The sequence below is a fragment of the Dendronephthya gigantea genome, unplaced genomic scaffold, assembly GCF_004324835.1.
Source record: "Dendronephthya gigantea isolate DGI-Jeju-01 unplaced genomic scaffold, DenGig_1.0 000077F, whole genome shotgun sequence".
Lineage (NCBI taxonomy): Eukaryota > Metazoa > Cnidaria > Anthozoa > Malacalcyonacea > Nephtheidae > Dendronephthya > Dendronephthya gigantea.
This window is the reverse complement of record NW_021163087.1, coordinates 357,379-384,503: the sequence shown is the minus strand read 5'-3', so window position 1 is coordinate 384,503 and position 27,125 is coordinate 357,379. Positions and strand designations below refer to the sequence as shown.

Here is a 27,125-nt window from a genome sequence, read left to right as displayed (position 1 = left end):
TGTGATTCATAAGTATTAGTTGAAATGCGCGTGGCCGATCTGTATGGGTGTTGAAATCCAATACAGATCGACTGCGAGTATATTAACGTCCTTGTAAAATGAATAAATTAAGTTTAATGGATATTAGGGCATGTGTGTTACAAAGTTATGAATACTAATTAAGATTAGTTATATCAAAGTTAATAATATTAGTTACTAATTCATTAGACATTTATGGAGAATTACAGATGTATACATGTGACCGAAATACTGCTCGGTGATTGGAAGTTAGCTATAACTATCTGTAATAAATCTGTCACATCATTTAAGTAAATGAATACTCGTTTAAGGTCTTATTTCTCTCCTGTGGCAAATCTATGAAGCCCGGTGAACATGTAAAGGTGGTTGATGTGATACAATATTTCTTTGCGTGTTTGCAATCAATCATGACCGATTTGAATACAGAGATAGAGACAAGTTTACATGCTTAATATCACCTATCGATGAAAATGATTTGCTCACGACAATTACAACTCACTGAATGGAAACCAGACTTCAGTTTAAAGTGAAAATGGTCCATTCCTAGAAAGCGCAACTATTCAGTGGAAATCAGTAATGATTTTTACGTCCTGAGTAAGAAAGTCTAAGAGCTCGAGTCTTCGGTAGCCTAATGTTAAGTTTTTATGATAGGGAACCCACAGCGCATCAAAAGTCTTTCAATTACTTTGGAAGCTCAGAAGAAGGTGCTCAGGAAGTTAATAGTGCAACTTAAATAGTCTCCGGAGTATATTGATTATTTTTAGGTTCCTTATTTCCCCTCCATTCAGTAACGTAAATCACTGAAAATAAACTAATCTTCTTTCATATATTTTACAGTAGTTGGATCTACAACAAACTACTGTAATTCAATTGTTTATATTAATTTTGCCATGGCACAAACAATTTGACACATGCATGGAGGAAAAACTAGCAGGGAAAATCCAACCTAATATAACCTAATAAAATCGATCATCAATATTTCAAAACACAAATGACCATCTCTATCAAAGTTAACGTGTCATGTGATTCATAAGTATTAGTTAAAATATACGAGTGGCCGATCTGTATAGGTGTTTAAATCCGATACAGATCGGCCGCGAGTATTTTAACGTGCTTGTAAAATGAGTAAATTAAAGGGATATATGGCAATAAAAAATATTTCTCTTTTGTTAAAAAGAAAAGTTATGAATACTAATTGAGATTAGTTGTATCAAAGTTCGTATATGAATTGTTAACTCCTAGAAAGAACAACAGCATTATGTGCAGTTGAAATCAATACTAACTTTTACTACCTGAGTTAAGAAAAGCCGCTGTAAGAAATACACTGGCAGTCAAAAAGAACTGCTCAAAACAAGTTAAAATGCTCTCAAATGAACGTAACTGTCCCTCTAACAATATATACGAGTAAATATAGATTAGATTACATGCTAATAAGTTATATGAAATATTGATATTTTGTTGACCCTCCTTTGGCCTTATAATTGATGACGGCCTTACACCGGCGTGCCATACTTTCTGTTAAGGTGGCCATGGTAATCTTAATGGTCAAAAGAAATTCATCCAATGGACAGTCTTTACAGCAACCCATAAATCATGGGCGCTTTATGAATTAATTCCTTTCTTGCACTATCCCTTTCACATTGTCCCAGAGATGTTCAATAGGGTTAAGGCCTTTCGACTGTGCAGTCTAATCCATTTCTGTCACTCCCTCTTCCTGAAACCATTGTCTCACTATATCTTGGAAGTGTGGCAGGTTGCATTACATTATTGAAGTATTGCTTGGAATAAGAGAATTGTTCAAAATGCCTATGAAGCTCTCCCCTATATTTGCTTCTTTTTTATGAATTTGTATCTGAACAGTTCTTTTTGACCGCTAGTGTACAATAAAAGATTGATTGTTACGATTCCTGTCACATACGATAATAGCAACATTTGGGCAGTTCTTTTTGACCGCCAGTGTATCTTATAATAAGAGTTCGACATTTCGGTAGCCTCAGTAATGTTATGTTTTTTTGACTATAAGGAAACCACAGTGTGTGAAAAGTCTTTCAACTATTTTGAAAGCTCAGAAGAACGTGCTCAGGAAGTTAAGAGTGCCACTTAATAAAAGTTTACTTCCGTAGTATGTAGTCTAAGAATATTGATTATTGTAGGTTCTTTATTTCCCCTGCAGTTCACTTATATAATCGACGTGGCTAATGATGTTTAGTTAGATCGACAAAGCACTCACCGTGGTAAAAACTCTGGTTAATCAATAAATCTATTGTGCTGAAAGGTAAAGCAGTAAGCATTAATTCTTTACGTGTAAGTTTACATGTATGTTATGTCAGTTGGAGTCACATTTTGGAATAGTAGTTAAACTTATATAGACCAAATGCAATGTTTCATCACCATCCGCGAGCAATGTTTGCCCGCATTATACATCCTCCCAGGAAACTGAGAATATGTATCTTTTTTATTTAAGAGATAATCATACCAAACTTTGAAGATGAAGTTTCTTCTTTCATTTGTTATTTTTTACACTCTTGCAGTCTCAGGTAAGAACTACATTTAATAGAAAATATAGAAAATAAATATAGAAAATAGCATATGAATTATATCTCCCAGTTAGACAATAGAATTTTAGAAACATGCAAGCATCGCCAGTGCTTCAAAACTTATTGTATATTACAATAAAGACAAACTTTTGTCGTTTTTATCATTTTTAGCTTCACAATCATGAAGCTCTGATGATACATGCAGTATCAACACTAAACCCCCGACATCTGTGATTTTTGTTTTCGGGAAAATTCTTATTTTATGCCTCATTTTTTAGCTCATGCCGCTGTTTATTGGACTGGCTGGCTTGACCGAGACAACCCATCTGGAACTGGCGACTGGGAAACGTATAACAGTTTTAAACCCGTAATGACAGATTTAGCGATAACTTTTTATCGATAGTATTACTCATTTCATTTTTATGAAAAAACGCGTCATTCTGTGCCAGTCGGTTACTGCAATTGTGCAGCGTTTGACAAAATGTGTGGATGCTGAGCTGGGGCCGGTTGTTGGAAAGCCGTTTAGCCTAAACGGTGGATTAGCGAAAGTTTAGAAATACTCTCATGCGTCTTTTGAATAACTGAAGTAACATCGTATGCATTAAATATGCATTTCTGTTGAAAATTAAACTTTTTACGTCGAAATATTTCATCTCAGTAACTCTTGTTCAATAAAAAAGCTCAATCATTTTGCTTTCCATTCTCAAGTTATCTACAGTTTATATGTATTGAATGAAATATATATATTGAATAGTTTTTTAATACTTTAACATTCAATAGCGTCCCTGCAGAGCTGGTTATAGACCACTTGGTGCAAACTGCAGAGTGAAGCACACTTATCAACCCTGGTATGCAGCAAATCAAAACATAGCTTTGCAGTGCACATCGGGTGGATTCGTGTGTAAAAACAGCGACAACACTCAATATTGTAAAGACTACGAAATCCAGTTTCGCTGCTACAGACGTAAGTACAAACTAGCAACTGGAAGAAATGATGAAATATTTTTAAACAATGACAGTACTCGGTTAGGATTTACTGAGGCGCCAGTTACAAGATACCGGAGTAGAAGCGTACCGGATTACTTTCCATATGAGATAAGGGCTGCAGTTGCACCCTCCACGCAGTAAAAATTTAATGTACTCGGCTCTGGAGGTGCACGTGAGATGAAAAATGAACCGGTACATTTCTGTTTTCGTGTGATCGCTCCAATCTGGTGTAGAATATTTTTAGATACCGATTCCAAAAGAAGTTCTCTTTCACAGTCTGTCCACCAACGTTGCCGGGCAGGCTCTTTTACCTACGCTCCATGACCCACGCTGCGGCCAAGTCCCTTGTTAAGACTGGTCACGTGATTCTTTTGTTACGTTCTCTCGTGTGGAAATGGGTAGGACACAAGTAGCGGATAAATCACATCAGTTAAAACAGCGTGTTTTTTAGCACTGAATATCGAGCGCTGTTGTACTGCAAAGTGAAATAACCGGTGTCGTTATTGTTATTTGCCTTTAAATTCGCTCATCAACGCCCAAATTTAGAAGATAGGACAGGCTTTCGAGTACCTATTGAATGTCAATTACACTTTGAATCTCATTTCGGTCTATTATTGTTCTTTGAATTTTTGCCGCGCCACACTAGCTGTATTTATTTAGTTTATTATGTGAACTGCTATCTTAAGTCGCCGCAGTACAAAGCCACCTGGCTGTCACAAGTGCTAAAAATAGCAGAAGTGGTATATCGACTTTGCCACCCTTCCCTGAGATATGAACTAAGCGCTAATTAAAAGCCTCCCATATTTTGGGAGATTTTGCGCTGTCACATGACCAGCCTGCGAGGTTGTCTGTGCACGAGAGTATTTTTTGTAACTTTTGCTCCCCCTTTGTTGTCCGACATTTTGTTTGTATTTTGAAACAAATCGATATCGTGTAATCAAGATAAATCCGTTAGCATATGTACATGGAATCAATGAAGATAATCCGATGCGAAAACTAATCCGGTATCGTGTTACTGGGGCCTGATTTTTTCCGAACTTGTTGTACATGCTACTGTTGTAAAGTAAATCAAACCTATTTTTTTTCAACGTGTTCTGTTCGAAATTCTAAATGTGTCTCATAATAAGTTGTCGTCACTCGTCATACTATATCTTATCTCTGTTTTATTGACTGGTAAACCAAATAGACATTTCAAGCTAGAAATGAGAATATTGATGCATTTTTTCCTTTTTTCTCATATAGGATGAGACAATGCTCAAGATGGTGAAAATGTTCTAAATCCATGTTTTAATGTCTTAACGAATAAATCTTTTTTCACTAAAAAAACTATTTTTGTTGTTCTTCTAATTTGCGCGGCGACATCGTTTGAACCAAGGATAAAGGTTAAATAGAAACCCAGTGTTTTAGAATATTATTTAACATCATTATTTATAATATACCATTTATACTACGCGCGTGCAAATTGATATAGAAACGTGTTTCTATAACTGTAAGAAACACAGGAATTTTCCCGCCGAACTTGACAAGCGAAGTAACATAATGAGGATTTGTAATTGAATCGAATCATAATATTTCTACAAAATCTTTTTATTTAGTTACATTATAAAAGAAATAGAAAACATTTTTTCCTGTGTTTTTTTACGGTAATAGAAACACGCGTGGAGGTCAGCTGGAAAAACGAGCCCATAGTAGGGCGAGTTTTCCCACGTTATCTCGAGAAAAATGTTTGGAAAATGTTTTCTATATTTTAAATAATATGCTGTGTTTTTTTAGCGAATCGCCATTTCTAAAAAGCGTGATAATAACACATGTTGATTATCGTGCATGTTTGATCCACCAACCAGGAATCGGGGTATACGCATGCGCGCTCCGGGGGGGAAAGAGTTTTTATTTGTAGTATGCGTGGCTTGCCACTATGTAGTTGAGATGGGCCTTTGGTTGTGTGTATGTTACTGGGTTTGTCCGTCCCCGGCCATTGTCGGACGTAGGAAAAAATTAATGACTAACATACTCGCTCACGCCTTTGTAACAACTTTTGGAAACTTTCGTGAGTTGCTTATTGTCAATTCAAGATTAGATTTCATTTTCGTTCGAAGGTTCTTAAGCTAAGGTAAGATATATTTTGCGATGTTTGTTTATTTTAATTTTGTTTATTTCAATCGCAAACGTATTTACTATAATCGAGCGAATAGATCCTTCTACGAGGCCCGTCGCCTGCCCGCACTGAATTTTGTCATGCACCCTAGTCAGTCAAGTCAATAGAAAAGGTAAAAAGAACAGTGAATAATTGTACTTGTAGTATGTTCAAATGATATACTGTCAATTGTGTCATGATGTGTACGTGCGACTGTATAAGACTGTCTAATGACATGGAGTAAAAGCCAGTAAATTACATAGTATATTCGGCGTGTACAGTAAATGCTAATTTTTTATCAGGGTAATGACAAAAATTTGATATGAGTTCTGGTAATCAGTGTGTAGCATGTGCATGTGGTGAAACACTTCCTGTCATTGTATGGAATTGTTTACAAAGAAATTAAATCAGTTAATATTTGAAATTAGAAACAGTTTGTATGGTATTTTCTGCCAAGGTTTGATTAAAAGTCATTTTTTGTTAACTGACGTCCTCGAGTTTATGAATATAATTTTATTGGTTACAATGATCTCAGATCAGTGATTGGTTTCAAACTTAAGGCATTCAGATGACAGATTCAAAGGCTACCCAGATGTACGCCATGCGAACCTATTTTTGGGTAAGGATGTTGTGTTAATACATGGTGGCAGCTACGGGATTAAACCCATGGCAACCTCGAACGGTGGCCCATTAAGCTTGAATACAGCACAAACTGCGAATGCAATTAATATGTTGCCCGGAATAAAGCCGCCTGGAAATCTAGATACTCGAAGTACGAATATTGTGGAGAATTGGAAGACATACAAGCTAGCATGGAAACATACAAGCAAGCATGGAAAAATTATGCTATTATTACAAACTTAAATACCCAACCGGAGTTATAAAAAGCTTAAGTGGCTTTGTTCCTACATTGCGTGGGGCCGACTCATTCTAAACGTATGCATCAATCACCTCACTGGTCTTGCCACATTTTTTTCCTAAAATGTTCTTTGTCCTCGCGTATCATTCTGACGTGAACAATAATCCATCGATACAAAAACGAACCTTAGGTTCGATGAGCTCTTTTAGATACAAAAATTTCGTTTTTTTTGGAACATCACATTCTGCCGTAAAATTAATTATCTCAAAATTCGAAGATAATCTGTATGTTGTCCATTGAATTTAGTTATAACAAGCTTGGGCAGCTTTGTTGACGTTGATTTCTCTGCTCCTCTATCATTGCTGTGACTTGATTTTGGCTTTAAACTCTCTGCCAGCTTTCCGTACGCGTAGTTTCATTTTTCTTTAAATTTCTCCTGTTCGTATTTCAGTTCCAACACGGTATGTTAAAGGATATGCACTGAAACAAACATGCAAACGGCAGCGCATGTGGAACAATGCAGAAGTGCCAACAGTTGGAACAACACGGGCGATTGTTCGAAACCCACAAAATAACAAGAAACACTCAGTTGTTGTGGTCCGTGAGAGCTTAGTACCTATCATTAGGGTCCGGGCACAGCACCGATGAACATTATCAAAGTACACAACGAGTGCTTTGTACTACGCCTCCTGAGCCTGAAGGGGTACTAACATTTTCGGCAAACGTCAACTCCATGTCTGCCACTGAGCAGGTTATCTCGAAATACTCCCCCCCCCTAGCTGGACCGTGTAGCAATTGCTGAAAATTTGGTGACATCCAGGACTGCATTGAGCCCTCCCATTAATATCGCGTCAAGAGAGACGGAATCAGATGGTTATCCTTGACGAGGTACTATGTGAGCTTTCTAAAGCAAAAGTTTTTCCACTGTTGACCTTCGTTCCGGATACTGGCACTACCCACTCGACACAGAATCCAGCATGCTGATTACCTTCTCTACTCCACATGCATGGTCGCTATCGATGCCTCCGGCTTCCCTTCGGCCTTTGCGACACTTTCAGGATCTTTTATCAGCAGGTGAAAGCAGGTGAATCTTGCTTTAGAGGGCCTCGATGATACGCTCAACATTGTGGAAGATATTTTAATCTATGGTATCGGTGTAAGAAAGAAGGAAGCAGAAAAGGCGATAACGTGGAACTGATCAACCCTTGGCGCCGGCATAAGGAACGTGAAGTCGCACTAAATCCTGACAAACTGAAACTTCGAATGGAAGAGGTAGCGTTTGTGGGACATATCCTGACTAGACAATTGCAAGGTATCAAAATTGGCCCTGAAAAAGTAAAAACAATTACAGAAGTAGAGCCACCAACATACATGGAGGAACTTCAAAGATTGAACGAAATTGTGAATTACCTCGCAAAACTTCTCCCACAGTTTGCGACGATAATGGAGCCTGTTTGCAAACTAACAAGGAAAGACGTCCCGAAGAGTGGTCTGATCAACAGCAACAAGCATTCAACACCGTTAAGAAGCTGGCAACAGAATCCCCATTACTTTGCTATTATGTTCCTGATCAAGAGTTCCAAGACCAGTGCGATGCAAGCCAACGAGGTTTGAGAGCTGCCCTCATACAAGAAAGCAATAGTCGTTGCCAGGTAGCAGTAGTCGCTCCCTCTCTGAAACGGAACAACGATATGCACAGATAGAGAAAGAGCTCCTTGCCGTCGTCTTTTCTCTAGAAAAGTTTCATTACCGCACCTCCGGCCGACCTGTCTAAGATCTTAGCGATCATAAGCCATGATACTTAAGAAACTGCTGGGCGCCATTCCTCGACGGCCAGAAGGCTACGACATCGAACTTGTACATCGACCTGGCCCGACAACGCAAATCGCGAAGTTTCTATCACGATCATACCTCCCAGTTTCCGCAGATCCAAGTACAGTCGAATTCGAGAACATCAACGTGACACAGTTTCGTTCGATTTCAGATGAACGACAGACATTAAAGTTGATTAAGGTTGCTATGCAAGCAGAGAAGGCTTTACAACTGTAATGAAAGCAGCTATTCTTCGAGGTTGGCACGACAACAAGCAGAGTCTAGCCCCAGACGTCTGTTCATTCTTCAGCATGCCAGACGAACTCTCAATACAGGACGAATTGATATTCAGGGGTGAGCGAGTCATCGTGCTTCGCAACAACATAAAAAGCAAATTATTTTCGTCACATATTGGGATTGAGGCATGCCTACGAAGAGCCAGGGAATGCCTTTTCTGGCTGGGCATGCCCGCAGAAATACGACACCTTGAGGGGCGATGGGAAACATGTGCTACATTCGGTACCAGCCATCGAAAAGACACAATCCTTCCCCACGAACTGCCCTCCAGGCCATGGCAATAGATCGCTGTAGATCTCTTTGAATGCGAAAAGAAAGAATAGTTAATTAAGGTCGACTAGACTTTCAAAACATCAAAACGTCTCCTCTTAAAAGCAACCCTAAAAGGATCCGATTTCCAAATCACCCTGCTGAAATGCACCCCATCCCAGAGCATGGACCTTAGCCCAGAATAGAATAGACGGAATAGAATACCCTTAAGAAAGTCAAGCGTCAGTACCCACAGGCCTAGCAACTGTTCCTGCACCGCAAACGACGCCAGGCAACAGGCCGCAACGACAAAAAAAACACCCAGTTACCTGGAGGAGATCAGGGGCAGCTAGGTTGTATCAAGCCCGTTTAGCTTGAACGGTGGATAAGTTAAAATTAGATAACACTCTTGCATTTCTCTTGAATGAGTGAACTTGAAGATTATGCACTGAATATGTAGTTGTAAACAGTGGCTTTGTATTAAGATCAAAAACATTTTGTTCGCTTGTTGACTAAAAGGGCGGTCTTGCTTTCTTTTTTGAACTTATCCACCATTTAAGCAAAACGGGATTTATATAGCCGGCACCAGTGGCGTATTGACGATTTTTGCCCGCCATGTAAATTTCGAGTTATTATAATTATTCATGCCTTTAGTAATTTATTGTTTCACATAGTCAATGAACACAAAAATATTAACATATAGCGGGGCGAAATCGTCAGGCTGGCCACGCTACAGAGGAGTATGTTTGCAGATAAACACCTACAAGAAACCATCCCTTAACTAAATACATAGTTCAGACTGATTGCAATAAAGAAAATCGTTTATGTTGTGTTCATGCAGAACTCTAGCAGCGATGCTATTTATGATTTAAAAGTCATATAAGCTGTGTGAGGGGAAGTTGTTACAATTGCATCTGTATTCACTCTGTATTATACCTCTATATAATTGCCTATGACGAATTAGGATGTGATGCGATGCGATGCGATGCGAAGTGATGAGATGCGATAGTTCTATTTGTGCACAGTCAACAGCAGCCGATTTTAATAAAGAGACTATCAGGACAATTTCTCATCACCGACAATGACTTTTTCACGACAATCGCGACTAAATGGAAACCAGGTTATAAAATACATTCATAGAAGGCATAACACCATTGGGAATCAGACACCGCCGTAAACAAAGATCGCTCAGTTGGTGAGTGTCTTGAGAGCCTTCGGAAGCCTAATGTTAGGCTAAACATTAAGCCTTAATATTAAGTTAAGATATAATTAGTATCCTTTTATCATTTGACCATCAAGAATCATAGCCCTGCATGATCATGCGGTATAAACTTAAAACTCCCTAGCGTCTGTGGCTTTATCTCTGGAATGTTCTTATGTTATAGATTTTTAGCCCATGCCTGACTTTATTCGATCGGGTGCCTTGAACGAGACAAGTCATCTGGAACAGGAAGCGATATTGCCGTTTAACAGCATGGCGATTTTAGGTAGACATTTAGAGATTAATTTTTGTGACATAATTAATTTTGCAGTTGAATGTAATGAAATTATGAAGAGTAGAAATGCAATGTTTATGAACACTTTTGTATGAAACAATGAATCAACGAGAGGCCGACATTTCACCTATTTTTTAGCCAATGCCTGACTTTATTCGACGACTGCCGAGACAACTCATCTGCAACTGGGAGCGATATTGCAGCATTCGTGAAAATAAATAAAACGGCTCACACCCATATGTTATTTATTATCACACCTTTTAAAATTCATTTAAAGTTCCATTGGCGTGTTTGAGTTCTGAAACATTCATTGATAAATCAATAACCAATTAAGGTAGGTAGTTATTAGTCTTAAATAGTTAAGGCTTGAAGTGAAGAAACTCATGCATAAAGATCGAAGAAAAATGGCGTCAACATGAACTTACTGTTCTAAAAGAAAACATTATTTTGTTGACAAACATTTAATTATGCAAGTCTACTAAAATGTTGAAATTTATGCAGGCTTCTCAACCTAAAGTAATAAATTTCCCCTCTATACTTGCTTATGACAGATTAGGATATTACTCATGATTATGAATCATCAAAAGCTCAATACAAAATCAAATGATGCCGAATATGAAATGATTTAAACAATGTTAATGAGTTAAAAAAACATTTGTCTACAGGTGTAAGACGGGTGTTGTTTTTGTTGTCACCAACACTAATGCTTAATTGGTTTCCATTCAGTCGTAAGCGTCGTGAACATGTCAGGATTGCTGATGTGATGTAATGTGATGTCACAACTCATCTAGAACTGGAAGCGACATTGCCGTTCAGCAGCATGCCCATGTAAGGTAGACATTTGGAGATTATTTTTTGTGATCTAATTTGCTGTTGAATGTAAGAACTCATGCAGAGTAGAAATGCATGGAAACAAATTTTTGTTTATGAAAACTTTTTACTAAACGATGAGCCATTGAGAGGCCTACATTTTACCCATTTTTTAGTCTATGCCTGCATGACTTTATTCGACTGACTGCCTTGGCCGAGACAACTCATCTGCATCTGGAAGCGATATTCTATATTCTCATCACCGACAATGACTTTTTCACGACAATCGCGACTAAATGGAAACCAGGTTATAAAATACATTCATAGAAGGCATAACACCATTGGGAATCAGACACCGCCGTAAACGAAGATCGCTGAGTTAATAAATATCTTGACAGCCTTCGGAAGCCTAATCTTAAGCTAAACATTAAGCCTTGATATTAATTTAAGATATAATTATTATCCTTTTATCATTTGACCATCAAGAATCATAGCCCTGATCATGCGGTATAAACTTAAAACTCCCTAGCGTCTGTGGCTGGAATGTTCTTATTTTATACATTTCTAGCCCATGCCTGACTTGATTCGATTGAGTGCCTTGACCGAGACAAATCATCTGGAACAGGAAGCGATATTGCCGCTCAGCAGCATGGCGATGTTAGGTAGACATTTAAAGATTAATTTTTGTGACATAATTAATTTTGCAGTTGAATGTAATGAAATTATGAGGAGTAGAAACTAGAAATGCAATGTTTATGAACACTTTTGCATCAATGATGAATCAATGAGAGGTCGATGTTTTACCCATTTTTTACCCAACGCCTGACTTTATTCGACCGACTGCCTTGGCCGAGACAAGTAATCTGCAACTGGGAGCGATATTGCAGCATTCATGGTAAGAAATGAAACGGCTCACATCCATATGCTATTTATTATTACAATTTTAAAATTAATTTAAAGTTACATTGGCGGCGTATTTGGGTTCCGAAACATTCTTTGGAAATCAATACGTTAGTTAGTTATAAGTCTGAAATAGTTAAGGCTGGAAGTGAAGAAACCATGCATAAAGATCGAAGAAAAATGGCGTCAACATGAACGTACTGTTCCAAAAGAAAACATTTGTTAACAAACATTTAGTCATACAAGTCTACTAAAATGTTGGAATTTATGCAAGCTTTTCAATTTAAAGTAATAAATTTCCCCTCTATACTTGCTTATGACGGATTAGGATATTAGTTGTGAGTTGTCTGCTTATGATTATGAATCATCAAAAGCTCATGCAATAATACAGAAGAGTATAGACATAAATAAGTAGTGGCGTAGCCAGCCTGACAATTTTTCCCCCTATGCTAATATTTTGATGTTCATTGACTGTGAAAACAATAAATTTCTAAAGACATGAATAATTATAATAACTAGAAATTTACATAGCGGGACAAAATCGTCAGGCTGGCTACGTCACTGTAAATAAACATATGAAGAGTGTGTCTAGAATAGTCATAGAATATTCATGCCGTTGATGAGGCTATAGTGCATTTTGTGACAATAATACAACATAAAGGTTAAACATCAAGGATATTTTCAGTGGCGTAACTAGAACGATAATTGGGGGGGTGAATATTCATATATCCAGTTTTGCCCTACGGATTTCTTTTGTAATTGCAATAGCTTACAATGGAAATCCGTCGGGCAGAACTGAATATATGAATATTCACCCCCCCCCCAATTATCGTTCTGGTTACGCCCCTGGATATTTTATATAAGTATAATAGATTTTATTATAATATCATTTAATATAATACAGTCCAAGGGGTCAGGAAATTAGAGAGTGTACATGTAGCGTAAAAGCTCATAGTGGTAGCTTAATATAAGTTTCCGGAGTATAGTCTAAGACTATTGGTTACTTGTAGGTCACTTTTTTCCCCAGCAGTTCGGTAATATAATCGACGTGGTTCATGATAAGTTGTGTTAGATCGACAACGCACCCACCGTGGTAAGAAGAGCACTGGTTAATCAATAAACCCATTGCGCTGAAAGGTACGACAGTCATCAATCTCTACGTGCAATTTTACATGTATGCATGTTTAGATCACAAGCCATAATAAATCCATCATCGAGTCGAATATCTATTGAAAGTGAAACGTTCAAACGTTCAGTTATATTTTAGAATAGATGACACTGAATTCTACAAATAATCCATTCTTTTTTCTGAACCATCATTTAAATAATGTCTACCTAATCCAAAAAGAAACTGAGACGTACCATGCATTTATTTTCTTAATTTAAGAGACTGTTGTAGCAAAACTTTGAAGATGAAGTTTCTTGCTTCATTTGTAATTCTGTACACTTTTGCAATCTCAGGTGAGAACAACAGTTAATTTGTGTTAAATATAATCGTATAGCATATAGCGTGTCAATTATCTCCCCCCACATAGGCAATAAAATGAGGGCTAGACGAACATTTCCAGTGTTTCAAACATCATTTTATGGTACACTAAATATATATAATTTTCCCCCTTCCAGTCATAAACGTTCAAGAATGATCGGTGGGGTTTTTCTGGATATTCTTATTTATGTCTTTTTTAGCCCATGCCATTGAATATTGGACTGGCTGGCTTGACCGAGACACCCAAACTGGAACTGGTGACTATGAAGCGTATTCAAGTTTTGCCAACACAGATGGGAAGGTAAATACAGGACCTATATTTAGCGATGATAATTTTTCCATAGTAATATTCAGTGGCGTAGCTAGCATCAATAATTGGGGGGGGGGCATATTCATACATTATCGTGCTTGCTACGCAAAGACACAGTAATTAATTTTCTGCCAGAGGCGTAGCTGGTTGCAAGAGCAAGTACTTTAATTGTGCAGAGTTTGGCAGTGACTAAAGTAACAAAATTTGGCAGTGAATAAAGTTTCAGTACTATACTGCGGTTAAAATAAAGTTGAAAAAATCAATACAATAAAATAATTACATTTAAATAACAACGAACCATGTTTACGTACACATTATTCCAAAGAGACAATGTCCATTAAACAAAAATGTTTTAGTTAAGGTGTCATATCCATAGGAAATAAGGCTTAGTTGCGCCTGTTTATAAAATCTTTTTTACAAAACTATAGAAATATAAGATTCAAGAATTCGTGTTTCTAAAAACAGAATACATATCGACATAGAGTCCGACATTTCTTTTGCATATGATAGCGACTTTTCTAGCATATGGTAGTGTTAAATAGTATAAGCTCACACACAAGTTATTTTATTCTATTTTAATGTCAAATTCCAGTTCCTAAAAGCGCAAGCTTTTTTACAAAACAATAGAAAACATAACACAACGTTCGGGGCGTCCGTGTTCAATCTTAAGGGGCAATTCTGCCCCATGCTTCTGAGCGCCCCGTAACATCTCCCTCCTTCTGAGTTAAACATAAACGTTTTTCATCATACTTATATTAGTTTTCAGTCACGTAGTCTTCAAGATATGCCGGCTACGTGTTTGTCTATTTGATGTTCTCACTGTGCTCCTGGGAGTGGTGTGCTCTACAGGTGGCTGAGGAATTGGTTCTTCAGATTCAGGCTCCTGCTGCTGGCCTGGTGTATTCTGCTCTTGCACTGGCAACTCTCCGTCTACATCTGCTTCTGAATCGCCTAGCTCTGCAGTTTTCCGGATATGCCTGCGATTTCTTCTATAGTTTCCTCCATCATCAGTTGCCACAATATACGACCTTGGACTAACAATCGCTTTCACCGTCCCTTTCCTCCACCTATCCTTTCCTTTCTCGGGCATCATACGAACCGCATCACCGACCTTGAGTGGTGTAAGCTTCTTGGATCCTCTATTGTAATAGTAGGCTTGTTTAGCTCTTGCCTTTTTCAGCTCTTGCTTTGTTGAATGCGTACAGGTGGGCTCAAGCAGTTGGCGCGAGATTGGAATTTGGGATCTTGTTCTCCTGCCAAACAATCGTTGGGCGGGCGAGGTAGTCATACCTTCCGATGGCGTGTTCCGGTGTTCTAGTATTGCCAGGTACGGATCTGCTTTCGCATCCAACGCTTTCTTCATAATTCGCTTTGCTATCTTCACAGCACTTTCCGCTTTCCCATTCGATTGAGGATATCGAGGCGACGAGGTCACATGCTCGAATTCATATCGTGTGGCAAAATCCTGAAACTCGCGGGAACTGTATTGAGGACCGTTGTCACTGACTACCCTCTCCGGTATCCCGTACCGTGCCATGTGTGCCTTTAATTTGTGGATTACTTCAGTGCTGGTCTTCGAGTACAGTCTATCCACCTCTATAAAGTTAGAGTAGTAATCTACTGTAACAAGATAATCTTTGTTTCCAAACTCAAACAAGTCTGTTGCAATCGACTCCCATGGACGCGTTGGGACTGGAGAACTCATAAGAGGTTCTTTCTGGTTTATTGTTCGGTACTGCGCACAAATATTGCACTTTGCGATGAGATCCTCAATGTTTTTGTTCATTCCTGGCCAATAGAATACTTCCCTGGCTCTTCTGAGTGTAGCCTGTACCCCACCATGGTTGTAGTGAAGTTTCTCTTGCATTTCAGCTCTCAATCCTTCTGGCACAATCAATCTCTCGCCTTTAAAGATAACTCCATTTTGTACGGTCAACTCGTCGCGAAACGGGTAATACACTCGTAATGCTGGAGACACCTCATTCTCTGTGTTTGGCCACCCTTCTTTCACAATTCTCACCAGTGCCTGCAGGTTGCTGTCTGCCGCTGTGTGCTCTTTAATTTGGGCTAGAGTAGTTTCTCTTACTGCTAGATTCTGCAGCATGTCAATTTGCTCTACTTCTCTTTCCGTTATTGATCTTGTGTCCTGCATGATCATCACTTCCTCGGTCTCTCCTGGTCCTTCGACATTTGGCTGGTGGGAAGTTGCTCGACTTAGCGTATCTGCCATAAACATAAGTGGTCCCTTCTTGTACACGACTTCGAGCTCAAACTTCTGGAGTCGTAGCATCATACGTTGTAGGCGCTTTGGTGCACTTAGTAGGCTTTTTTTTAGGATTGACTCAAGTGGTTTATGATCTGATTCTACTTTTACGTGTCGACCATACAGATAACTTTCAAATCTCTCCATCCCATACACGATGGCCAGCATCTCCTTCTCTATCTGAGCGTACTGTACTTCGGTTGGTGTTAACGACCTTGACGCATATGCCACTGGTTGGTTGTTCTGTAACAGGCAGGCCCCAAGACCATTCATGGATGCATCACACTGCAGGACTGGCATTACATCAGGGTCGAAGAACCGTAGCACTGGTGGTTCTGAGAGCATCTGTCGGATTTCCTCCAACGCTTTCCCATGCACATGCTTCTCCCACCGGAATTCATGTCCGTGCTTGATCAGATCACGTAGAGGTGTAGTGATCTCAGCTAACTTAGGGGCGAACTTTTGCACATAGTTCACCATGCCAAGCAATCTCTGTACTCCCAACTTGTCCTGTGGGGGCAGGCATGTCTCTGATGGCCTTCGTCTTCTCGGGGTCGATCTTCAGTCCATTCGATGTCAGACGATGGCCCATGTAGCTAACCTCTTCGAGTCGAAGTTGAATCTTGTCAGGGTTCAGCTTGAGACCCTTCTCTCTACACCGTTCCATCAAACCCCTGAGGTTCTTGTCATGGTCGAGATATGCCTCTTCATCTGTTGCACCACTGCCATAAACAAGAAGGTCATCTGCGATGACTTTGACTCCAGGTAGACCCAACAAGATATCGTTCACACGTCGTTGAAACTCTTCAGGTGCGGGTGATATGCCGAAGGGCATTCGCAACCACCGATACCGACCCCATGGAGTGCCAAAGGTTGTTGCATATGAACTGGCCTCATCCAGCTGGATATGCCAAAACCCGTTCTTGGCATCAAGGACTGAGAAACAGCGAGCGTGGGCCAAATCCGGTAGGATCTCATCAATGGTGGGTGAAGGGTAATGGTTACGCTTGAGGGCTTTATTTAATGGTTTGGGGTCAATACACAAACGGATGTCCCCATTCTTCTTGACTGTAACAACAATAGCCGATATCCAGGTCGTCGGCGTATCCACTGGAGCTATGACATTCGTGTCAACTAGTCGGTCAAGCTCTGCTTTGAGTTTGTCTTTTACAGCCAGTGGAATCCTTCGTGTTGGGAGCTGGACTGGGGAAATAGTTTCATCAATCTCTAGATGCAGTTCCCCTGGTAAAGTTCCTTGACCTTGGAACAGTTCTGGATACTCCTTAATGAGATACTTTTTGGTGATAAACTTGGGTGCATCTTTGACGCTCGGCGTAGTTGTAAAAATGTTCTCTTTGTTAACAACAAGTAAGTTCATGAGCTGACTGGCTTTAGCCCCAAGTATGGACTTGCAATTCTCTTCCACAACCATAAACTCTATGCTGTACTTCTTGTTATTCTTAGGATTGATAACTTGGAGCCTTGTCTTTCCAATAGGCTTCACTTCTGACCCATTATACATTACCAGAGTTGTGTTTGTCTTCACCAACTTCTTCTCGATAGGCTTTTGGAAACACCCTGCCAGTGTTCTTTTAGATAGTACGTTTACTGTTGCTCCACTGTCAAGCTGGAAACTTTCAAGTGTTCTGTTAATCATCAAGGAGGCACTTGGTTTGTGGGTGTATTGATCAGAGTTAACAGCACCCACCTCTTCTTTGGTCTCCACCAGAGCTATATACTCTCCTTCTGACGAGTCTGTATCCGTATTGATGCCGGATACTGGCTCTCTTTTGGTCAATGGTCTTCTCTGAGCATTGCAGACGACTGCGAAGTGGTTCTTTCTTTTACACTGTGAGCATGTTTTGCCCCAAGCTGGGCATTTGAATTTATCTCTGAGATGAGATTTACTGCAAAATTTACACCTTATTAGCCCTTCGTCAGCTCTTTTCTCAACTGGCTTCCTCTGCTCTTTGTGCTGTTCTTTGCTAACAGCCAACACTTTCTCATCTTCAGCTTTCATCGACTCGAGTTGCTTCGCCGTCTTCTCCCAAGACCGAACTATATCTATGCTTTGTTGCAGGGTAAGCTTTGAGACTTGCAATAATTTCTTTCGTGTGGCGTTGTCCTTAATACCCATAACAATACGATCTCTTATCAAGCTGTCTTCCAAATTACCAAAGTTACATGTCTTGGCTAATGTGCGAAGGACTGCGAAGTAAGCATCGACCGTTTCGTGTGACTCTTGATCTCTTTTATTAAAACAGTACCGTTCGTACGTCTCATTTGTTTCTCCAATACAATACTTTTCCAACTTACTTACAACAACATCGATGTCTTTTCTCTCTTCTTCATTCGCGAAATCCAAACCGTCCAAGACATCCAGAGCATCAGCTCCAATGCACGTCAACAAAGTCGCTGTTCGCAGCTCTTTGTTTGTACTAGGGTCACTAGAGTCCCGCAGCCGTGCGGCAAGTTCGTAGTTGCGCCAAGCACGATAAAACCTTTTCCAATTCGTTGCCAGGTTACCGGTCATGGCCAGCTGAGGTGGCATTGGCAAATTCACCGGAATTTGCACCACTTTAACCTCCTGAGAAGGCTGAGATGCCGTTGAGGTTGTCGCTTGCTCATGGTCCGTCATATTTTCAATCAGACACGATCTTCTGAAATACTTCACTCGTAATTTTAACACAAGCTCCTGGAATGCTTCACACGATAAGTCTTCTAAGCGATAAGTAACTGTTTACCTCACTCCTGGTACCATGTTAAATAGTATAAGCTCACACACAAGTTATTTTATTCTATTTTAATGTCAAATTCCAGTTCCTAAAAGCGCAAGCTTTTTTACAAAACAATAGAAAACATAACACAACGTTCGGGGCGTCCGTGTTCAATCTTAAGGGGCAATTCTGCCCCATGCTTCTGAGCGCCCCGTAACAGGTAGCATGGTTGAGAATAAACGTCTGTCATTGGGCTACAATTTTTTGTGCATTGGTTTATTTAAATAGCTATTTGTACATAATTCAATTGGTTATTGAAGAATTTAAAAATTGTTTTGAAATTTATCACGTCTGCTTAATTCAATAGCCTCCTTGCAAAGCTGGTTATAAACCAGTTGATGCAAACTGCAGAGTGAAGGGAAGCTATGAAGCCTGGTATAAAGCAAATCAAGTCATACCTGCTGACTACCAATGCACACCGAGGGGAATCCTGTGTAAAAACAGTGACAACACAGCGCACGGTTGTAAAAACTACCAAATCCAGTTTCTTTGTTACAAACGTAAGTAGAAATCACCAACTGGAAGAAATGATCAAATAGTTTAGACGTATAATATAATTATTGCGTAAAGATTTTCTAAAAATCAATCACGTGGTTTCTTGTTGCCTGGCAACATGGGATCAAAATTTATTCGCAATAACTCATGAAAATCATGGTTTATTCAAAAATGACAGCCTGCAACGAAGCTTGGATCTTTAATGCAGCAACAATGAAATCAGGTTTTATATTAAAAGTGTTAGAGACTATACATTCGTGTTTTGTTTACAAATAAACGCACTTGCTGACCATACAATAAACTCGAAATTTCAATACATATGTACAACAGTCTCTAACACTTAAATATATCATGCCTTAAAATACTGCATGAGGACTGCAGGCTGCATGCACAAATTATGTAATTATGTAGAAATAGAAATAAGGTATATTTCAGAAGATATTGAGCCGTTCCCTATATCGTTAACGACATAATTATCATGAAATATAGGAAACATCGAACAACAATAGCTCGAGTTTCGCATTAATATTTAAACTAGATGTCACATTTTCATATAAACTTTAAGCTGGAATTAAAACGTAATATTTATTTACTCTTCTTTTTTTCTAATATAGCGTAACCTGACAACGTTCAAGGTTTTGAAAATGTGTCAAGTGTAATCTTTTTGGGTGTATTTTTTGTAGCTTGTTTCAATAAATGTTTTTGCGACTACAGAAACTATTTTCTTCTTCTTCTATTAATTTTCGCGGTCCCAACCTTTGAATCAAGCTAGGATAAAAGTTCACTGGAAATCTAGTGTTTGAGAATTGTTTCTTTTAGGCGACAAAAATGTAATATGCTTAATATCGCTTTTTAGTTCAAAGATTGACATTTTTAGGGCCAACATGTGGGCAGATTATACAGGGTGTGCAATATCATATAAAATTATGTTCGCTTCTATTCAGCAACAAAAGATCGTAGGCCCCATGGAGTTATTAGGTTTAGAGTTTTTTCATACAGTTAATTATGGTGAAAAGTGGGGGGACTATGGAGTTTTGAAGATGAGAACAAAGCCGTGAACATTAACTATAATTACTCCAAAGGAAACATTTTCCTAAATTGTGTTTTCAATGAAAACCATAAATTAGGAATACAAGTACAATAAAATGCCAATGTTGAAATTTAGGCAGGTTTCTCAACTTAATGTATAAGTTCCCCTCCATTAATTCGTCTGTGATGGATTGAGATAGGGCCCTCTACAAAAGCTCGAATAATATATTTCAAATGATAAATAGCCTAAAGGGGGGAAATGTGGTCGAAAAAGATTATTGTTACCAGGAAAAGAATTGTTTTTACCAATGTTAAAGAAGGTTTCTTAATTCAAGTGGCGTTACAAATACTCAAAATATCATGAACAAGCAGAAAGCCCATAGGCATTTCTATTAAATCCAACCATTGTACGTCCATTAATTCATGTGAGGCACAAGACTAGCGGACTTTGTCTCGGCCTGTGTAAAGAAAGACCGCTCAGAGCTTTATCTTGAGAGTCTTTCGAAGCCTATATATAATGATTTTTGTCATTAGGTAACTTGACAAAAGCCCATAATTAATTCGGAGTTGCCCAGGTGATATTGTATGTGAGTGAGTTTAGGACACTGTTTACACTATAGCTATAGGCACTTGGTTACGAAATATCTTTAAATTGTTTTACGGTGTCTCTTAGATTGGCAGATTGTGTTAAAACAACACTCGCTTTGACGAGGCCAATAATTTTGATGTCGTGACCATGCGAATCCGGTGTACAGAAGGACACTGCGCAATGAGGTATTCAAGGGTTTACACTTGTACTAAGAATTCCGATTTCCCTTTCCCTGAGGTCACTGGAATTTGGGCTTCCCTATACCCGAACTCAATATTCTTTCTCTATTAGAAATAATACAATGGATTTTGAGTTCTTTGGGTCTGGGTGTGAAGCAGGCCTTGCTTGATTAAGGTAACCAAATACGGGGTCTGTTCATAAATACCCGCCATGCATGCAATATGCATGAACGCCCAATGTTGCTAGTTTTTATGTTCTTTCGATCAATAGACTGTTGCCTTCTACCGGTATATGACTGACTACAGGAAATAATATAAGCTTCTACACTAGCTTGGATTACGTTATATCATCGATTCATAATTTTAATTAGAGAAAAGTAAAGAAAAGTACTTAGCAGAGGCAGCGTCTCTTAATTTGGGAGCTCGCTATATTTGCATTTGAATGTAAAGAGCTTCTGGAGAACAGAATTGCAATCAAATTTTTGTTTATGCATTTTTCCGCACTAAACTTTAAACGAATGAGACCAGGATATTTTACGGTGATGAACAAATCAGGTAGCCTCATCCAATGGGAGCTGTGATCTTAATTAACGTAAGTTTCTATCGTTAATGGGGCCATCAGTCCTTTTGTGCATGTTAAATACTGCAGAGAACTAATTATACATCATACAGCCGGTTAAAGAATAAAAAGACAAAGTAACCAAAATTTAGCTGCATCTTTATCAAATATGTTGGATAAGAAATTTTTAAAACATGCTCTTCTGGAATGATTTAAAATATGATAATATTATATGGGAAGTTCTGACGAAATTAAGAGTGCAACTGAACGTATGCATGTTTCCGGAGACTGGAGTATAATTAATGATTATTTTGTAGGTATCTTATTTCCTCTGCAGTTCAGTAATATAATCGACGTGGCTCATTTATAAATAATAGGGAACTGTGATCTTGACATAAGTTTCTATCGTTAATGGGGCGATCAGTCCTTTTGTGCATGCTAAATATTGAGAACTAATACATCATACAAGTTAAAGAATGAAACGACAAAGTAACCAAAATTCAGCTGCATTTATATCCAATATGTTGCATAAAAAATTTTTAAAACATGCTCTTTATGAAGGATTTCAAATGTAAAATATAGGGGAAGTTCTCATGAAATTAAGAGTGTAACTGAACGTATGCATGTTTCCGGAGTATAATTAATGATTATTTGTAGGTATCTTATTTCCCCTGCAGGTCAGGAATATAATCGGCGTCGCTCATAATAAGTTTTGTCAGATCGACAACGCACTCATTGTGGTAAGAACACTGGTTAATCGATAAATCTATTGCGCTGAAAGGTACGACAGTTATCGATTTCTATACTTGGAAGTTTATATGTTAGGTCACAAGGCATGATATATAACTTCATCCCGGGCGAGTCTTTTTGTCAAAAAGCTATTGATATATAATGAAACGTTTATACGTTCAGTTATATTTTGGAATAAGTGACAAATTTATGGAACATATGTAATATTTCATCATCATCATCATCCAAGCAATGTTTACCCGCATGATCCATCCTCCCAGGAGACTCACAATGTTTATTTTCTTTATTTAGGAGACAGTTATAGCAGAAGTTTCAAGATGAAGTTTCTTATTTCATTTGTAATTTTTTACACTTTTGCAGTCTCAGGTGAGGACAACAGTAAATTTGTTAAAGCTTGTCAATAATCTTCCACTCACAATAAACTATAGAGACAAGCATCGCCAGTTCTCTAAGAACTAGTACAATTATTGTAGGTTACGCTTAAGATATCATTTTGACCTATTTATTGATTTTTATTTTCGCGATCATAGCTCTGTTGGTACATGTAGTATCAACGTAAACCCCCAGCATCTGTGGTTTTTCTTTGCAGAAATTCTTATTAATTTTCGTGCCTAATTTTTTAGCTCATGCCGCTGTTTATTGGACTCGCTGGCTTGACCGAGACAACCCATCTGGAACTGGCGACTGGGAAACGTATTCAAGTTTCAAACCCGTAATGATAGATTTAGCGATAATATTTTATCAATAATAATATTGCTCATTTCATTTTCACGCAAAAACATATCAGTCGGATACTGCAATTTAAAGTGCGGGCAGTTCAAGTGTGCAGAGTTTAACAAAATGTGTGAGTGCATGACTGGTTTCAGCACTATATCTGCGTTTAAAACAAAATCATTGCAGAAAAATAAAACAACATATTGAGTCATAAACACTAACCGGGTTGATTATTATGATTTATGTACACGTGTCATCCCACTGACACAGTACTCTTAAAAGAAAAGTATACGTAATTTAATAAAAGTGTTTAACAGTTTAAGATGCATGGGCATTGATAGCTCTTTTAATCGTATTGATCAAAACAGAATGCAAATTAGACATAGATAAAAGCGCTTTATCCCCAGCAAGGGACGTAGGACGATAATCTCGAGAGAAAAGGGTGCATATTTTTCATATTCGGCTTGACGGATTTCTTTTTCCGGTCGTCCGATCGACCAAATTCCCTCAAACAATAAAAATAAAGGAAAATAAACAATGTAGCTAGTCAAAGTTTGTAGCACAACCACACCACGATTTAATAAATGACTGTCATTGGGCCACAATTTTTGTATAGTTTTTATCGTAATATTTGTATATATATATTTTATGCAGTTTTTTAATGCTTTATTTAACATTCAATATAGCCTTCCTGCGAAGCTAGTTTTAAACCAGTTCGAAAATAATTATTATTCTGTATACGTGCTTGGTTGTTATAAGTGAAGTGAGAAAAATGACTGTCAAATCTTTGGGCCACAATTTTTTTCGTATAGTTCTTTATCTTGATATTTGTACACATACACAGTTTTTGAATAATTCTTTAATTCTTTAACATTCAATAGGCTCCCTGCATACTTGGTTATAAACCAGTTCGTGCAAACTGCAGAGTGAAGAACAATAAACAGGCCTGGTATACAGCAAATCAAAAGATAGCTCCTTGCGTGCAGTGCACATCGAATGGAATCGTGTGTAAAAACAGAGACAATACTCAATATTGTAAAGACTACGAAATCCGGTTTCTTTGTTTCAGACGTAAGTACAAACCAGCAACTGGAGGAAATGATAAAATAATTTTTTTTGCATGAGGATGGTACTTGGGAAAGGGAATGATTTGTAGTAGGATATGACACCGAGTGGCAGCTTGCCATGGCAAGCAGAAAATTCTACTTGACACGGCAGGATTTGATGAAATAATTTCAAACAATGACAGTAGATTAAAAATTTAGTGATTGATTTTCGGAATTGATTAGGCCAGGTTTATCGCTTTCTTTGCAAAATGTGTCTCATTATAAGTTGTCGTCATGCTATTTTTTATCTTATCTCTGTTTTATTGACTGGTAAACCGATGGACATTTCAAGCTAGAAATGAGAATAATTTTGCATTTTTTTTTATTTTCTCTTATAGCATAAGACATTGTTCAAGATGCTGAAAATGTTCTAAATCAAAGTTTTAATAATTTTTTGCCGGTTTGAATAAATGTTTTTGTCACTAAAAAACTATTTTTGTTGTCCTTCTCAATTTGCGCGCTAACATCGTTTGAACTAATGAGCAACGAATTTATATCAATCGTATGCGAATTAAAAATTCCCAAATGACAAAAAACCTCTGTTTATACTCTTTTTAATGCTCCATTGCTATACCGAATGTTGGCGTTATCCCGCTTGCTTTCATGCCATTTATCTTCACCGCACGCATTCCAAGATGTCACCTTCGGTCTGTTCCTTCCATTAAACTGTCATGATCAAATAATGTCACCGTAGGTACTGTGTGATCAGTGTTCAGAAGTTGTTTTAAAAAAACCCATGAAAGCAACAAAAATTTAAGTATTTTATATTTCTTGTAATTATAAGCCCGCATTTATTATGACATGCAATGTTATATAAAACTTGGAAAATCAAGTTTTCACTTTTAGCAAAATTTCCCGCTCGTGACCAGTGGCGTAGCCAGCCTGACGATTTTGTCTCTCTATGTAAATTTCGATTTATTATAATTATCCATTTCTTTAGGAATTTATTGTTTTTACAGTGAATGAACACCAAAATATTAGCGTATAGTGGGTCAAATCTTCAGGCTGGCTGAGCTACTGCTCGTCATTCGTTCAAAGCTGGCCTTTGGGAGCGAAATTTAAGAAAAGGCAATAGGTAGCAAATGAGCGAAAAGATTTTTGACTGCAGATTATTAGCCGCACACGTAAATTCATCATAACCCATAGCAATTATGTCTTTGTTTTTTTGCTTTGAATATTATGAAGTCATCGCAAAATTTTTCTCAATCTCCGTCCTCTCCATCCCGACATGCATGCATCGTGCACGTGATTCCAAAGAAGAATGTCAATGACACAGAATTTTACCACAAGAGCCATACCTTGGTAAACATGCGTGCACAACACCGCGTCATAATTCCTGCTTCTCCCGGAAATGGTCAAGAAAGTTAAATAAAACCCTTCGTTTTCTTAACGCCATGTTAGGGGCTCGGTGTGCAAGGTTAAAATTAATGATGTATTTTAAGCTGGATTTATTATCCATTGAATGGTCTTTCAGATCTGAGATCAGGGAATCTTTTTCTTAATTTGCCACGTCTGTCGCACGCATGCACTAGAAAAATGCAGGAATGCTACACCTATTAATAATAAGGAGTTAAGTTACTACGGCGCGGTTACCTCGACGTCGGCTATCAATTATTTTGCAAGATAGGCTAAGAAAAGGTAATTATTCTGTCGGAGCTTTTGGATAACCATACAAACATTTCAATTGTACTAAAGGAACCTCTGATTTGTACATTTTTCAGCACTAAATTTTAAACCAATGAGAACCCGACATTTTGCGGTATTGAACAAATCAGGTAGTCTCATCCAGTGAGAAACAGTGATCTTAATATTAACGTATAAGTTTCCTTCCTTGATAGGGCCTTAAAAGATGTTAAATATATTGAGACCTAATACATGCACGTACCGCACAGGTTAAAGAATAAAAAGACAAAGTAACCAAAATTTAGCTGATTTATATCCTATATGTTTGATTAGAAATTTTTAAAGCATGCTCTTCTGGAATGATTTAAATTATTATAATATACAGGGTGTTTCAAAAAAATGTCCCAAATGTAAAATTCCCGTTTTTCAGGATATTTTGCAGAATTTGTCAAATTTTTGTGTTCTTAGAGATAGATAAGACTTATCTGGTATACCTAGGCCAAGTTTGGTTTTTCATTAACAAAATTACGTTACCGGGGGAAGTGGCTCCTTTCCACGGATATTGATAGGGCTTAATTGCGCGCGAAAATGTGAAGCTGAAATTGAGATATTATTTAGCTGTCTAAAAGTAGGAAAGCTTTTTAATAAACGGTCAAAGTTTCAGGAAAAATAATGCATACTGGGAGAAACGCGCGATCCCTAAAAGTGACAAATATTTCATTGCGCGTAGTGGATTAAATGCATGGTTGATTTTAGCGTGACCGATCTCATGTAAGGCTGGGCAAATGAATAAATTAAAGCGAGAAACTGAACACAAAAACAAAGCGATTTATTCGTGATGTTAATCCTCAGCATGTCCACCATTTCATTCTAAGCAAACTGCTGCTTGTCTGAGCATACTAAACACTGAACAGCGAACCATTTGTCAAGCTGTCCATTCGCCTAGATTGCCGGTGGTAGCGTAGGCGATTTGCAAGAAAGAATTTCGTACGAAATGGATAATTTGAGGCAGGGCAGACAAATGTGGTTTGCCGTTCAGTGTTTACCATGCTCAGACGAGCCGCAGTTTGCTTAGAAAGAAATGGTGGAAATGTTGAGGATTAACATCAAGAATAAGAATCTTATCATTAAATCGCTTCGTCTTCT

At 38.2% G+C, this 27,125-nt stretch overlaps 5 protein-coding genes across 5 annotated transcripts; 3 read left to right on the top strand and 2 right to left on the bottom strand.

The window, feature by feature from the left end:
• Window positions 1-2,209: 2,209 nt before the first annotated feature.
• LOC114532056 (cartilage intermediate layer protein 2-like) lies at window positions 2,210-4,886 on the top strand. Its single transcript, XM_028553645.1, has 5 exons — window positions 2,210-2,293; window positions 2,485-2,555; window positions 2,834-2,922; window positions 3,336-3,519; window positions 4,785-4,886. The coding sequence occupies exons 2-5, from the start codon at window positions 2,507-2,509 to the stop codon at window positions 4,787-4,789; spliced, it is 327 nt and encodes a 108-aa protein (XP_028409446.1). The 5' UTR covers window positions 2,210-2,293; window positions 2,485-2,506; the 3' UTR covers window positions 4,790-4,886.
• Window positions 4,887-7,405: 2,519 nt separating this feature from the next.
• LOC114532029 lies at window positions 7,406-8,149 on the top strand. Its single transcript, XM_028553623.1, has 2 exons — window positions 7,406-7,423; window positions 7,697-8,149. Exons 1-2 carry the CDS (start codon window positions 7,406-7,408, stop codon window positions 8,147-8,149), a joined length of 471 nt encoding a protein of 156 aa, XP_028409424.1.
• Window positions 8,150-14,661: 6,512 nt separating this feature from the next.
• On the bottom strand, window positions 14,662-16,503 carry LOC114532028 (uncharacterized protein K02A2.6-like). Its single transcript, XM_028553622.1, has one exon. The coding sequence runs from the start codon at window positions 16,501-16,503 to the stop codon at window positions 14,662-14,664; it is 1,842 nt and encodes a 613-aa protein (XP_028409423.1).
• Window positions 16,504-16,606: 103 nt separating this feature from the next.
• LOC114532027 (uncharacterized protein K02A2.6-like) lies at window positions 16,607-18,796 on the bottom strand. The gene has a single exon (XM_028553621.1). It carries the CDS (start codon window positions 18,794-18,796, stop codon window positions 16,607-16,609), a length of 2,190 nt encoding a protein of 729 aa, XP_028409422.1.
• A 3,704-nt stretch (window positions 18,797-22,500) lies between these two features.
• On the top strand, window positions 22,501-25,229 carry LOC114532068. Its single transcript, XM_028553660.1, has 5 exons — window positions 22,501-22,567; window positions 22,828-22,902; window positions 23,160-23,248; window positions 24,132-24,321; window positions 24,695-25,229. Exons 2-5 carry the CDS (start codon window positions 22,854-22,856, stop codon window positions 24,697-24,699), a joined length of 333 nt encoding a protein of 110 aa, XP_028409461.1. The 5' UTR covers window positions 22,501-22,567; window positions 22,828-22,853; the 3' UTR covers window positions 24,700-25,229.
• Window positions 25,230-27,125: the final 1,896 nt, after the last annotated feature.

Excerpts from the sequence above, each read along its gene's own strand:
- LOC114532068 (XM_028553660.1), top strand. The coding sequence starts at position 22,854 with ATGAAGTTTCTTATTTCATTTGTAATTTTTTACACTTTTGCAGTCTCA. Across the intron at positions 22,903-23,159 it reads TTACACTTTTGCAGTCTCAG|CTCATGCCGCTGTTTATTGG; the intron begins GTGAGGACAACA and ends CTAATTTTTTAG. Across the intron at positions 23,249-24,131 it reads CGTATTCAAGTTTCAAACCC|GCTCCCTGCATACTTGGTTA; the intron begins GTAATGATAGAT and ends AACATTCAATAG.
- LOC114532027 (XM_028553621.1), bottom strand. The coding sequence starts at position 18,796 with ATGACGGACCATGAGCAAGCGACAACCTCAACGGCATCTCAGCCTTCT.
- LOC114532028 (XM_028553622.1), bottom strand. The coding sequence starts at position 16,503 with ATGCTCTCAGAACCACCAGTGCTACGGTTCTTCGACCCTGATGTAATG.
- LOC114532056 (XM_028553645.1), top strand. The coding sequence starts at position 2,507 with ATGAAGTTTCTTCTTTCATTTGTTATTTTTTACACTCTTGCAGTCTCA. Across the intron at positions 2,556-2,833 it reads TTACACTCTTGCAGTCTCAG|CTCATGCCGCTGTTTATTGG; the intron begins GTAAGAACTACA and ends CTCATTTTTTAG. Across the intron at positions 2,923-3,335 it reads CGTATAACAGTTTTAAACCC|CGTCCCTGCAGAGCTGGTTA; the intron begins GTAATGACAGAT and ends AACATTCAATAG.